This window comes from Hoplias malabaricus, chromosome 4 (assembly GCF_029633855.1).
Source record: "Hoplias malabaricus isolate fHopMal1 chromosome 4, fHopMal1.hap1, whole genome shotgun sequence".
NCBI classification, from domain to species: domain Eukaryota; kingdom Metazoa; phylum Chordata; class Actinopteri; order Characiformes; family Erythrinidae; genus Hoplias; species Hoplias malabaricus.
In genome coordinates this window covers 33051719-33065667 of record NC_089803.1, presented here as the reverse complement: position 1 = coordinate 33065667, position 13949 = coordinate 33051719, and the positions used below count along the sequence as shown (strand labels likewise).

Below are 13949 nucleotides of genomic sequence, written 5' to 3'. Positions count from 1 at the left end.
TAGCTAGAAAGTTTGTTAAAGGTGTGATTCTCTTGGTGCTCAGTAGACGGCGACAGTGAAATTCGTTTCGTGAAATGTACTTACCTTTCTAAAATGCATTATTTTCTTTAGTACTATAAAATGCGATTATTGTATAAAGAATCACATACTTTATGTACAAATATCTTTATTAAAATAATCTGATTCTCATTTTACACTTATTTCACATTATAAGACAGTGGTTTGGGTCAAGGTTCAACATTTTTGCAATTAAACATTTTTCCTAGTTTATTCATAAAAGTCTCCTTCTACCTACAGTTACAGAGTGAAATGGTAAACCCTCACCAGATCTGCATTTCAAAAAAATTTAACACAGTGATATTTGTCCTCCAGTTGCAGTATAAACTTTGGAATAGATTGTGAAAAGTCTTATTTTTCAGGAAATGAGGCATTGAAATAGAAATGTTAGATTTACTTATGAAATTGAAAGATTTGCTCACTTAAACATCAAATTAAACCTGCTTTCTCTCACCAAAAACTCTTCTCTACTGGTGGGCCATCTATTTTTCTGTTGGCTAGCTTCCAACAGACTAGCTGCCAAAAAAGACATCCATTATAACTGGAATCAAGAAACTGGTAATTCAAAGTGTGTGCAAAAGCAAATAAAAAGGGAAAAAAATATATTTAAAAGACAAAATGTTGAATAATCAACTGTTTGGGCAATATACAATTTTAAAAAGTGGTCAAAGGCCACATAAATATTCCACCTGCTAAATGTAAAGAAAATACTTGGTTGGCCCCTTTTGAAATGTCTTTTCACACAGATTGTAAAATGCATGTCGTAACATAAAATATCAATTTTTCTTAAAAGAATGAAAGAAAAAACAAAAACAAACAAACAATGATAAAACACATACATAAACATAGAATAAAGCCCTCAGAAATGTCATTGCATTTGTGGATGTTAAGAATCCAGTAGTCTCTTCCGGCTGTATGTCCTACTGCACCCCTGATGTCTTCGTGGCTGGCTAAAAGGTGAGACATCTACGGCGGATACACTCCTATTACCATACTGCTCAGCATTTCCATTTGATGCTGTAGAAGCAGATCAGATGATAAAAAAAAAAAAAAAAAAAAAAAAAACACAACAGTTAAGACTTAAGTGCAAATCAAAGTGTAGGAATTATTATTAAAGCTGAAGAAAAAAAGTGTGAATATTAGGTAATGTGATAGATTGTCTTAATGGTATTTAACATGATAAAAAAACTTGTTAAAATAGCAGATGCTACTTATAACTGTATAATGAAAACAATGAGTAATGAATACCAATATATTCCACATAACATTAAATATTGTGTATTTGTATCAGTGACCATTTAACAATATTTCTTTAAATCATCTCACCATCACACTGCGTGGTTTCCTTGGTAACACTGGCCTTTGCCCCTTTGTATAATAAGGGTGACTGAGTAAGAGCAAGGATTGCACTAACAGACACTGGTTTCTTCACTTTAGAGCTTGGAGGTGTAGCCACTGTGGAGAAACATGTCATTAGCCATAGGTTCCATAAAGTTAAATAATTTAAGTTAAGGATTCAGCCAGCACTAAATCTATGATGGTAAAACAATGAAGAGTTACCAAATCAAACTATTATAAACATCTACATTATTTACTTCAATTCCTGATTACTTTTGTAGTGCCATAAATGGGGTGGGATGAAAAATAAATAAATAAATAAAACACAGGCTAGGAATGGACAGAAAGTTCTATCCAGATCCATGACCAATTCATAATAAAATAACTGAAATAATTACTGTTCATGTAGTGTTTTTTTTCAGTCATAGCAACAAACTAATTCAGTTAATACAATAGCGTCATTTGACAAAGCCATTCAAACTGATTGTTTACCCTGAATACACTCTCCTCTCTGAGTGAGAACGAGGACAGTATGCTCCAAAATATGTAGAAAATGCATTTGATGCAGAAAACCAAACTTTTATAAATGAATGGACAAATCGGTTCATGTTCGATCTTCCTGCAGACAGTACTAAACCAGTGTGTTGTCCATGTTCTGAAAACATGACACAAATAAGCCATGTGAAGTGTCACATTGAGAGGGCATAAATCTTAAAGTCAGGCCCTTTGCTGGGAAACAACGCCAGGAACCGGACCTCACAGAATTTTCTATGAAATACCATACTGTTGTAAGCCAGAAGGGCAACCTAGTTGTTCGCACATTTAGGTAATGGACATTTTAAGTTTAATGTCAGTATCAATAATAAATGAGTGCATAGGGAAGTTAAATGTGTAAAGTTTTGTGGGTGTAAAAAACTGACTAATTATTAGGTATGGATAAAACTGAGATTTAAAAGATTTAAAAACACACACACAGCTAAAATTTGACCAAACTAGGAGCCAAAAACAACAGGAAATTTGACCTGGATTGCCCATAGTTACAAAATAATTAACGTACTTCACAGACCTATATATAATTTAAAAGGCCAAATAACACTTTCTAATCCATGACAGTTCCTCATATATTGCAGCAACTTTTTTATTGCTTTCCTGAACCATAAATGTACTATTCTATCTTTGTTGGAGAACAAAACTTTAACATCATACCTATTTTGCATTTGGAGACAGGTGTCAATGACTCCTTGAAATCTTCTGTCCCCTGTAATCTGAACACACCATCAAGTTCTGGGTCCTCCAGTATATCAGCCTCTCCCTTTATGATAGTTTCTTTGGTCCCAAACATATCAGTTCTTGCTCTTTTCTTGCGGGGCCAACTATTTAAGTTCTCTGGGGTTGCCCAACCTCGGCTTTGAGGAGATGGGGTCCAAGGCACATTTTCCCCAGCACCCAAGGGAGAAGGGCTATTATTCGGAAGTCTTGTGGGGGTGATTGACTGACATATGTATGTCTGGACACCTCCCTTCCCAGGTGTATCATGTATACAAACTGATGGGGATGCCCTGCCAGGTTCTCGATGTTTGGAACAATGTATAAGGGGGCTTTCAACCCTTGATGCCTTGGCAGTCGTAACATTTGAAGCAAGGGCTTTGACTGAACATTCATTTGCTTCACCTGAACTGAAAGAATCGGTACGTTTAAACTTAAGTTTGGGTAATCCAGTTGCCTGCATTTCCAGTTCTACTTGATAAGTAAGTGGATTGGGTTCAGGACATTTCCTTTTGTGTCCTGCTGTTCCTGATCCTCGTGGAGTGGAAAACCTAGGTAGCCCAGGTGAATATCCAAGACGTGCTGCTGCTTTTCTTTGTTGCCGATCTGGAGTTTGACGAAAGCCATAACTTCGCTCTTGAATCGCTTCAGTTGAATGAGATGGTGTACCAGTGAATTCAAAATTCTCTGACGGTTTAAAGGGTTTCCTCAAGAAGGAGATGTTCATCTTAATACCTCCAGTTAATTCCGTCTTCACTACAGAGGCTTCTGCAATATCAATGCTCTCTTCTGTACTGGTAGCACTAAACTCAGAAGATTCCAATTGTTGAGAGTCTGAGGATGAGTGCTGCTCCAACATTCCCTTAGTAGGCTCATTCGGTACATCAGCAGCCTGTTCTGTCCAGTGTTCTACATCTAACATTTGTTTATCCCCAACTTGATCTCCTGAAGTCTTTGGAAGACTACTACCAAGAGACATATTGCCAGCTGAGTTTGCCATAAGAAATGGCTCTGATGGTTTCTCTTTCACTGACAGAGGCACATCTTTGCTTGAGGAAGGGCTTTTGGATAGAGGGGATTTTCTGTTGAGATGGGGTAAAGCAGCATTGCTTTTAAGAGGAGTCCTACCAGAGCGAGTACACATTCTGTTTGTTGTTTCAGAGGTTTTCCTGGGAGTTAATTTGTCTGGTGTAGGTGGCGATAAATGATCAAAAGAATATACATCAAGACTCCGTGCTTCAACCTCCTCAGGTAAGTTTAATGTCCTCCTAATGTTCTTTGATCTCTGTCCCAATGTGGGTTCTTCAAAGTCTGTGTTTTCAGATGCTATGTGTGTTTCTGTGGATCCCTTACATTTTCTTTGTGGCAGTTTATCAGGAGTTTTATCATCGCCATGAAATCTAGAGGAATTGCTTGGTGTCATCAATTTTGGAGAACACCTTTTAAATAACTGAGGAGACTCTGGGACCTTAAATGTTTTTTCTGAAACATACTTCTGGGGAGATGGAGACCAGGTGACACACTTCTTTGGTGTTCTCATGTTGGGGCTCTTAGGAAGAGAGCAAGACATTGCAGCATTTTCCTTAAAACTCTTTACTGGGGTTCTGAGAATACCCTTTAGTGGGCTTTTCTTGGGAGTCTCCATTAATAGGCTCTTTACAGCTGGGGATCTAAATGGGCTTCCTCTCAAGATCATTCCATTCTCCCCAATAATAGAACCTGGGCTCTTAGAAAGAGGAGAGCCTTGAGTCTTGGAAGAAGAGGTTGGTGTCCTGGGGGTTCTGCTCCCTACTGCAGTACCAGATGTGTGAGGAGATTTTCTTGGAGTTTTATTGACATTCTGTGGGGGGAAACAAAATCAGAAATGTCATGTTTATTTGTGAAATTAACCTAGTCCAACAGGCAGTTAAATACCAAAATTAACTATGCTGTAATCAAATCATCTACCCCATAACATGCTTACTTATGAATGTAGATTCATTACCTCAAAGACAGAATCATTAGAATCAAGTCGATCTTTCCCACTGTCCCTAGTTCCCCGGGAGGATGTGGAAGGGTGTATAGGAGACTGAGCAGCACCAAAAAGAAGTCTCATTGGAGACTTTACAAAACCATTAACCCCTAACAAGCAAACAAAAACACATAAAAAAAGTCACAATCACACTAGTGGTGTAAATTCTGAAGCTAAAAAGGTTTTATTTGCTAATTATCAGTAGTTATCCTCTACAAGCACATATTTCCCAGTACGAATATACGCCTGTTTCATATTGTCATAAACATAAAAATATTCTTGCTTACCTTTACCATCATAAAAAAGGAGCTGTGAAGATGACAAAGCTTTGTCCACATTTCGAGACCGTGGTTGTGAGCTTGAGTAGAAGACACTAGAATGCCTCCTAGCAAGACTTTTTATTCTCGGACTTCTTCTCAAATCTACAGAAAGATTATAAAGTAATTTTTTAAAACAAATGTGAGATTTAAAACTTTTATGTACAGCTTTACTGCATTAAAATCAGTTAATGACCTGTAGCAGGTTTGATAGGAGACTCCTCAATAATGGACATATCGGTTTCATCAGACCTCCTGACAAGAATGAAGATATACACTTATGCTTTGCAGAACGTTTCAGGTTTAAACATTCAACAAAATAAAAAATAAGCAAGAGAGAAAAAAAAAATAAATAAAAAAACACAGACCTGCCCCTCTTCTGTCTTTGCAGCAGGCGATTTGATACCTGCTTATGAAGAGGAGTCTCTGCTACTTTATTTATTAGCAGACCACGGTGATCTAAAAGAGAAACCCAAAGTGAAGTTTTCTAATCAGGACTTACATTCCTATGTCACACCATTAATACAAAGAATGGAGCAATCTAATTTACCATCATCCATCTGTGATCGTTTCCGTTTCTTCATTCCTTCTAATGCTGATACAGACTGGCTGCGAGGCATTTTCACGTTCTTTGAGGGAGAGACACACTCTTGGTTGAAGAGATTTCTTCTCACCCTTGTTACCTCTATGAAAATATGATATATATATGATAATTTACATAGCAGAACATATTTTTATTTGTTTATTTTGGGGGAATGGGGGTTAGAAATAGGAGACAATTTTCCACTACTTACCTTGAACTGCTTGTTTTTGTGGTGGCAGATTCTCCACATGTCTTTTTTCTGAAGAAGCACACATCTTTGGCTTTGTCTTTCAAACCGGATACAAGTAATATCAGACCAGTTTTACACACAGAGGAGAAGAAAAAACAAACAAACATGTGAATAATTATTTTCCAGGTAAATCTAAATTATAATATAAATGTAATATAAATGTTTTATATATATTATATATTACACATTTTATCTCACCTGTCTAGTGGATTTTCTAGGCATTTCAATTTGCCGGAGTGTCTGTGAAGCTTCTGTCATACTCTTGTGACGTGAGAGCATGCTGCTTCTAAAAATAAAATAATGAAGCAAATATGATCAATAATTTGTGAAACAAGCATATCTTACACATCTTGCATCTACATTACTGAGTACATCAGTACTCACCTCCTCTTTTTAGCAGAGCGATTGCGTAACTCCTCAAGCTGATTTCCAACACTAGAGACCATGCTCCGAGTGGCTGAGAGTGAAGAGGAGCTTACAGAAACACTTTCCTTTGCCATCGAGTCATCACTAAAAAAGTCGGTGGGCAAGGCAGCTACAAGTACCTCAGGCAGCTGGGTGCCAAGGCTGTGATAGATGTCTGCCAGGACTGTAGGGATATCTTTTAAGTACCTATGATATCATATGCAACAATATCATTTATATGTCCAGAGTCATGTTTAATATAAACTTTCATACAACTTCCATTAAAAGTACATACAGTGGCAGAACCTCCTCCTGCATAAACCTGGACAGGTAAACGGCATCTTTTGTCAAAGATATTATCCTCAGCATACCAGCCACCTAAGTGAGGTACATCACAGCAATATTTTTCACCATTATTTCACACATAGAATGTGAGAATTTGACAATAACTAATAAATAATGCCTTGAAGAAGCACATAAAATGAATGCAAATTCTTACCTCTTCCACCATGTGTTCCACATCATCTGTAGCTTGATCTGAAGATGGCTGTCTGCACACTTCAAGTCTAAGAAATACCTGTATCTGACAACTTAACCAAAAAAAGAAAAACTGTGGGTTTTACTCAATGCTACTAAAGAAGCCAAATATATATTTTTTTAAAAATTCAGTATTTTCAGTTTTATGGGAATCTTTATAAAAGAACTGTATCAGTCAAACCATCTAGTGAAATGAAAGAAAAAATAATACATACTCCCTGGTTTTACTCTCAGAGTCAGGAGCACTTTCATAAAGTTGTCGAATAGACTGAGTGCTTTTCCAAAGGTTCTTCTTGATTAAATTTAAGAACAAAGCCTGTCAAGAGACACACAAAATACATTTTCAACAATGAGAGTTCTTAATTAAGGCAGAAATCTGTAATAGATTTATTGTACTAAATCATAAAATGGCCAGTAAGTGTCGTCAGAGATTAAGAAAAAATTCCAAACTGAGCACTGGTGTCTCTGAGAGCAGTGCTGCAGCCAGCTCATCCTAGAGCTGAGCTCTATTGGAGTTTTGGCCTGAGATCTAGCCCTCGGTCTAATCACGTCACAGTAGACAAACCCCAGGTTGCCAGGTAAAACACAAACAGCACACTACAGCCATGGAAGCGAGCAAGTGAAAAGAGATAATGTTAGATTATATCATACATAAAAGCCTCTGCAAAAAAAAAAGCCTCCTCCTAAAAAAAATTCTATGACCCGTGTTTTCCAAAAGGAAACACTTGTGATGTGTTTGAAAAATGTTTTAATTTTGAATTTTTTTTCCCTTAACAACAGGTAAGCAAGTAATTTCTGAAAAACTGTAAAAGTATACACGTGTATATGTATGGATAAAAGTTATAAAGTCTTGAATGGTTTGCGTGTTATAAACTAAATGAGTGAGTACTGAATACAGATAACAGATGATTTGTTTGTGTGTTTTAGACAAATAAGTGAGTAATGACCACAAATCAGGTATGTAAACTCTGTTGTGTGTTTTAAATGAATAAAATGAGTACTCATAGCAGATAAGTGTTGTGAAGTTTAACCTATAAATATTCACCTATTGAAGGGGGAATGGAAAAATCAGATAGGAAGCTGCATGGCAAATAGCTCCACTATTAGCCTCGTAAATTGACCCATGTAACAAAAAATTTGAATATGAAAATTGTGAATAATATGCAAACATTTGCCTCTTAAAATAACATTTAAGGTGGAGAAAAAATGAATATCTAAATTAAATCCTCATCTGGTGAATTTTTTGTGGAAATTTGGTGAGGGGTAGTTCTTCTTTTGCCCTTTGTTAATTTAGGTCATTGTTTTAATGGAATGATGTACACTTTTCTATTTAAATAGACGGTTTATGGTATAGTTTCAATTTAACTCAACCTGGCGACCCACATGGCCTTCACATCTGGGGCAGAATCTCTGTTGTTTTGAATAAGAAGTGCAATACTTATTTTAAAACACTTGCTGCCAGTATTACAGATAAGGCTGCTGCAATAACCGCAATATGGTAATACTGGGCTATTGACCAGCCAACCGTAATGGAACAATCTCCACCGCAATTTATGTTTTCCCTTTTTGATTTTGCGTGGTCTTGTTTTGGGGGGTGTGTGTGTGTATAATGAAAGTTAAAAAAAATTCATTTAAAAAAATTATAAAAAAGGTTAAGAGTTTAATTTTCCCAACTTTTGGCATCTGAATGGCAGAGCATCAGTCTTTGTTTTACAAAATAGACACAATGGCAGCAATCCTTGCTGCAAAACCAAATGCAGCTTTACCAGTTTGGGAATATATCAGCTTTCAACCAAATGTAAAGGGTAATCCAGGCAATTCAGATCAGGCAATATGCAAAATTTGTGCCAGAAAAGTCACTGGGAAACAAGAAATGCGAATTTGAGATCTCATCCCGCTACCTATACACCAACTATCGAAGCCCAACTGCCTCCTCCAGCACAGAGAGATGCAGCAGCCTCAAAAGGCACAGTTCAGGCCAGTTCCAGGTGACAATGAGGAGAGTAGCATTAGAATCCGGATAAATTAAGTAATCTGGAACAGTTATATTGCATAGTGCAGTATTAAGCGCCTAGAAAACACCACACAGGAAATTATTTCACCGCGAAAGCCCCAATTACAGATTGGTCCTTTAAAATGTTGCATAAATAGAACCACCATATTTTCAGTCATGATGCAGATCATAATATTTACAAATCATTTAGTATGAAAATCATCTTCAACCATCAAATCCACATATACACACACATATATATATATATATACACACACACACACACACATATATATATATATATATACACAAGAGGTCCTTGGGTTACGATGTTTTGTGGTTACGACACATCTCCCATTTACGGTATATATCCTTGTTTCGACTTAAGTGGTTTTGCATTGTAAACACTTCGTGTTTGGTGTGCGCGGCGGAAGAATACACGGTTACCGAGGAGGACGACGTCACCCTAGTCGCATTGTATGCCATTTTAGCTTGCTGCTACGTCGTTCTCTCTCACATGTGCGTGTGTGTGTTTGATTTTGTGAAATTTTTGCCCCAAGCATAAGGCAGACTCTTCTGATGGCAGTGCATCAAAGAAGAGGAAAGCCATCACCATGGAAGTGAAATTAGATATCATAAAACGATTCGATAAGGGGGAAACAGCGATAAATATTTGCTGGTCGCTTGGACTTAGTCGTTCGACTGTCGCTACGATTTCATTTAATTATTAAACGTATTTTATATGTGTTTTTTGCTAATTACTTTATTAGGATAGGATAAGTGCTTACAGTATGTTATTTACCTACAGTATGTACGTATGTTCCGCTTTACGACGCGACATAAGAATGGATCAACTCGAGGACCCCCTGTGTGTGTGTGTGTGTGTGTATATATATATATATATATATATATATATATATATATATATATAAACACCCAATGTTCATGTTTGTGTTTTAATGCCTAAGCATCAAAATTGCGAGTCCTTTTTCATCAGGTTGACAGAGCACTTCTCACTCACCTCTGCATTAGTACTACATTTGATGAAGGTTTTCACAACTGAGAGAAGATTCTGGACATGACCAAGAACAGGAAAATTCCAGTCCTCTACAGCCTGTTGATATTTCAGTTTCAAATGGGAAAGCAGCTCCTCTTCGCATTTGAAGTCTGTAAAGTGATTCATATATGCATTAAATATTGTAATGATGCAAACCATCCTACAGAAATGAACCTAAAGGATTTCAAACATACATATCAGGCCTGATTTAGTCCTTTCACCAGATGATCTCCTGCCATGCTTCTCAGATCTTCTGGAGGTGCTGGAAGGGTCTACTTCTGCTTGACTCTTCTGCTCTTTTATATTAAAGCGAGCAACATTCAGCATCTGAAGAGAGCGACTCATTGATTTCATCTTCTGTCTTACTGGTGTACGTTGAGCCCCTTCTACATAAAGAAAATGGAACAAACTCAGAATGTCTCAAAATGTTATATACATAGTATATATGTATGTATGTATATATATATATATATATATATATATATATATATATATATATATATATATATATATGTATGTGTGTGTGTGTGTGTATTTTATACCAGGGCAATGCTCTCAATCAGTCAGGACAAACAATAATTTATGCACCTTGTTACATTAATATGCATTGTTATGGGACCACTGGTGTGTAAAATGACATACTAACTTTTTTTTACTTTAGAGGAGTTGATTGTTCCTGTTTTATTGCTTTGATAAAGCTCGGCAAGAGCATGAGTAAGCTCCAATTGCGTCTCTTCCTCTCTTTGCTCTTCCTCCTCTGGTGCAGCATGAAGAAGCCTATGGATGTGAAGCAGCCAGGCTTATGTGCTTTAATAATATAAAATCTGATATTGGCTTAAATAAGCATATATATCTTTGCCATTTCAGAATTAATGGATATAATTAAAACAAACAGAATTACCTCATAGACTCCATCAAATGACAACTTATTCCAGATTGGTCAGACAGACAAAACCAGCCTTCTGTAAGATCTGTTGCCAGATTAGTTGATTTCTGCAGCTCTTGATGTGCCCATTCAGTAATCTGATGATTATTCAGTTCTTCTGCAATCAAAAATTTCAAGTGGTTAAAGGTTATTTTAAAATGCACTAAATTACATGGTAAGAACTAAGCCCTTCGTGGTTAGCGATTAGCACTAGAATTCACATATTTAACCATGGCAATCTAAGTCAACTAACAATCATTATCAGTACTCAAACTATCAGAAGTCAGAAAGATAGAAATTTATGCAAGAGAAATCATGGCAGCCTAAAAACCCATGGTTATTTTAAGACATACCTGTGCAATCATCATTCTCCATTATATCATACATCACATTGAGAACGCTGCTGACAATGTCAGGAAGGTCAGTGGTGTTGTCTTCACTTTCTGAAGAAAAGTGATTGGTGTTATGCACCTCTTTACACCGAGTGGCCATAGGGTGGATTACTGTCAGAAGAGCTGTATAGGGTGACAGCACTGACAAAACAGCAGACTGGACCAGACCTCCCTCGCTGAGCTCTGCTAGCTGTGAAAAAAATGCAAGGTGTTGAAAACCAGAACATCAGCATGTTTCAGATGAAAAAGTATTTAGTCTCTGACAGTCGATATTAAACTTTACGAAAATTAAGCATCAAGACAGACAAGTCTTAATGAAGCAAAATGTATTCTTACCATATCAAAGCCCTGAATGGAGAGCTCCTTTAAAAGGCACTGAAAGGCAAATTGACGCTGTTCTGGTTTATCTAGGCACATCAGGACCCAGCACTCTGATGCTGACTGATGGAGGGAGCTGGTGTCCAAACTATGGAGCACGGTTTTCAGATTCACTTCTACAGGAGCACTCAGACACCTCTGTCTGCATGACACAGGCTCAAAGGAAACACTGCAGAACTGCTTGTCCTCATCTGGCATCACAAGAAAAAGAGTTCTTTAGATATTAAAACAGCACAAGATTCAAACAGCAGCCAAAAGTCAAGATTTTAAAAAATATGAATTACCTGCACCCCAGAAAAGAGATCCGATTAGGGTTGGGAAGGATTGCTGGTATTTTTTTTCAGATGACAAAATGTACTCTGTACTTGAGCCATATGGAAATCCTTGTATTGCCACATCATTCATAATGCTCAAGCTATCATGGCTCAGGGTCAAAGAAGGAATCTGCAAAGGAACCACCTTTCCAGATACCAGCTGCAATACTTCTGCTACTGTCTTTAAGCCCTTGTAATCATCTGATCCATCCATACACTGCGGAAATATTAAAATAGAATAAAATTTTAACAATTTAGCATAGGCATCTTGGCATTTTTTTCTGACATTTGACAGAATTTGACATATTATATATTGTGTTTATCATACTGTACTTTTCTAAATGACTTTAAAGAGACTTTTTTTTTTAAATATTCAGAATGGGAGTGGCACTTGGCAGAAACACTTCCTCACTCTATGGTCATATGCTTCCCATATTTATGAGCAATGCATGGGTGGGCACCATCAGGGGGCTTTAACACAGGTTGGCTGATTTGCAGTGCCTCTAGCAGAGCTGAACCATACAAGCTGTGCAGAAGGAGAACTGACCACATGTAATATATTATTTGGACCATTTGCAATAATGTGCTCAAATATTAATCAATATTGGTATAGTTTATTACTACAGAGCAAACTTTTCAGCTACTAATTAAAAGATGTTTGTGTGTATTTACTTTTTTAAAGGATCCTAATTACAGTCAAACTGATCAGTTCTCTTTAAATATTGATATTAGGAAAATGATGCCCCTATTGCATACTTATGTGAACTTATGTTGTGAGGAATACAGGTGAAACCTAACCTTGTGAAAATTGCAATCGGCCCAATGAAGGACAACTTTCCGCTGTATTAGTAAATCTATGATTCGCTTTGGCAGGACGAGCTCATGTAAATCCCTCGTCGTTTCTCTGGTGTTTATGAAGTCTTCCAGTTCTCTCCCTGAGTGTGGACACGAGGACACCACAAACAAGACGTTCTTCCCAAGACCAGAAAGATCGTCTTCACTCAATGAGATGTTGTTGTTACTGCGCCCCGACCTCCTGGGTCTCAGACTGAGTTTCGTTGGTGATGTAATGTCAGGTCTGTCCCAATGGAAGTCAAGCAAGATTTCCTTCAGGTTTTTGTGCAGACAGCTGGCTGAGCTGGCTCTGTGCCTCTGTCGATCATCTGAAGACATGTCACTGGCGGTGAACTTCACCAGCTCCTCTTCAAAATCAGTGAAGGCTTTCTCCTGAAGTTCTTTGAAGTCTGTGCTTCTGCCCCAAAGGCTTGTACTTCTTACACTTTTGGAATGGAAAAACCTGTAACCCCATCGCACCTTCTCGAAACCGTGTTTACTCCCCAAAGAAAGAAGAACTTTCAAAATCCACCTCTTCACAATGTTATGAGGCGAATCACTGGAGACCGATCTCTGGAACCCTTCAGAGGAATAATCCACGTCGATGGCGAAAACCACATTATGAGAGGCCATCACTCCTCACTAAAGAGATACATCAGTGGTATTAAAACGCTCAGTATCGCTTAAACGTCTACCCCGAGTCCCAGACTGGTTATAAACGAATGTGAGTGGAGATATGTCCGATCCTCTCAATAACAACAAACTAAAGCGACACACTAACGTTAGCTCAACCGCTACAATAGCGTTAGCCGCGGCAGCGACTCGAGTTTAAGCAAAGATATTAATGTTAGTTTGCTGTAAAGCAGCGCTATCTGATATATTACCGGTTCAGTTAAAACAATCACTTAATACAACCATAGTTATAAAAACGACAAGTTCGTAAAACCTCGAAATAAAGCTCTTGTTGTGAAACGCTAAAGTTCAAATTGCCATTTCCCCCATTTTGTCTGAGCTCAAACTGTTCGCGCTCCGCTCTGAGCTCCCCCAACTCCAACCGCCATTGGCCACAACACCGCGAGCACGTCACACACTCCGCGGCCTGGGATTGGATCACAGGAACACACGTTACCTTTAGTCACGACCTTGGGAAAGTGTTTAAATGTAGTGTTTTTTTTTTTCACAATAGAGGGCATTCATCAATATACAGCACAACAACAGCAAAGCCACATAAACGTGTGACAATGGGTAGAATCCCTCTACTGCTCTCAGTCTCCTGAACATATTCTCACCCA

General features: G+C 37.7%; 1 protein-coding gene across 1 annotated transcript; it reads right to left on the bottom strand.

Annotated features, from left to right (window-relative positions):
- Positions 1-172: 172 nt before the first annotated feature.
- ticrr (TopBP1-interacting, checkpoint, and replication regulator) lies at positions 173-13670 on the bottom strand. Its single transcript, XM_066669626.1, has 22 exons — positions 12622-13670; positions 11794-12040; positions 11468-11700; positions 11093-11321; positions 10716-10857; positions 10461-10591; positions 10009-10200; positions 9779-9924; positions 6980-7080; positions 6727-6817; positions 6523-6605; positions 6207-6434; positions 6021-6108; positions 5784-5859; positions 5540-5674; positions 5358-5448; positions 5186-5244; positions 4960-5094; positions 4646-4782; positions 2602-4501; positions 1384-1512; positions 173-1074 (listed from the first exon to the last, which is right to left on the bottom strand). The coding sequence occupies exons 1-22, from the start codon at positions 13288-13290 to the stop codon at positions 944-946; spliced, it is 5373 nt and encodes a 1790-aa protein (XP_066525723.1). The 5' UTR covers positions 13291-13670; the 3' UTR covers positions 173-943.
- Between the last annotated feature and the right edge of the window lie 279 nt (positions 13671-13949).

Coding starts and splice junctions, on each gene's coding strand:
- ticrr (XM_066669626.1), bottom strand. CDS start 13,290: ATGGCCTCTCATAATGTGGTTTTCGCCATCGACGTGGATTATTCCTCT. Junction 4,783..4,959: donor CCTTTTTTATGATGGTAAAG/GTAAGCAAGAAT, acceptor TTTGCTTGTTAG/GGGTTAATGGTTTTGTAAAG. Junction 1,513..2,601: donor TGTCTCCAAATGCAAAATAG/GTATGATGTTAA, acceptor GTTTCTCCACAG/TGGCTACACCTCCAAGCTCT.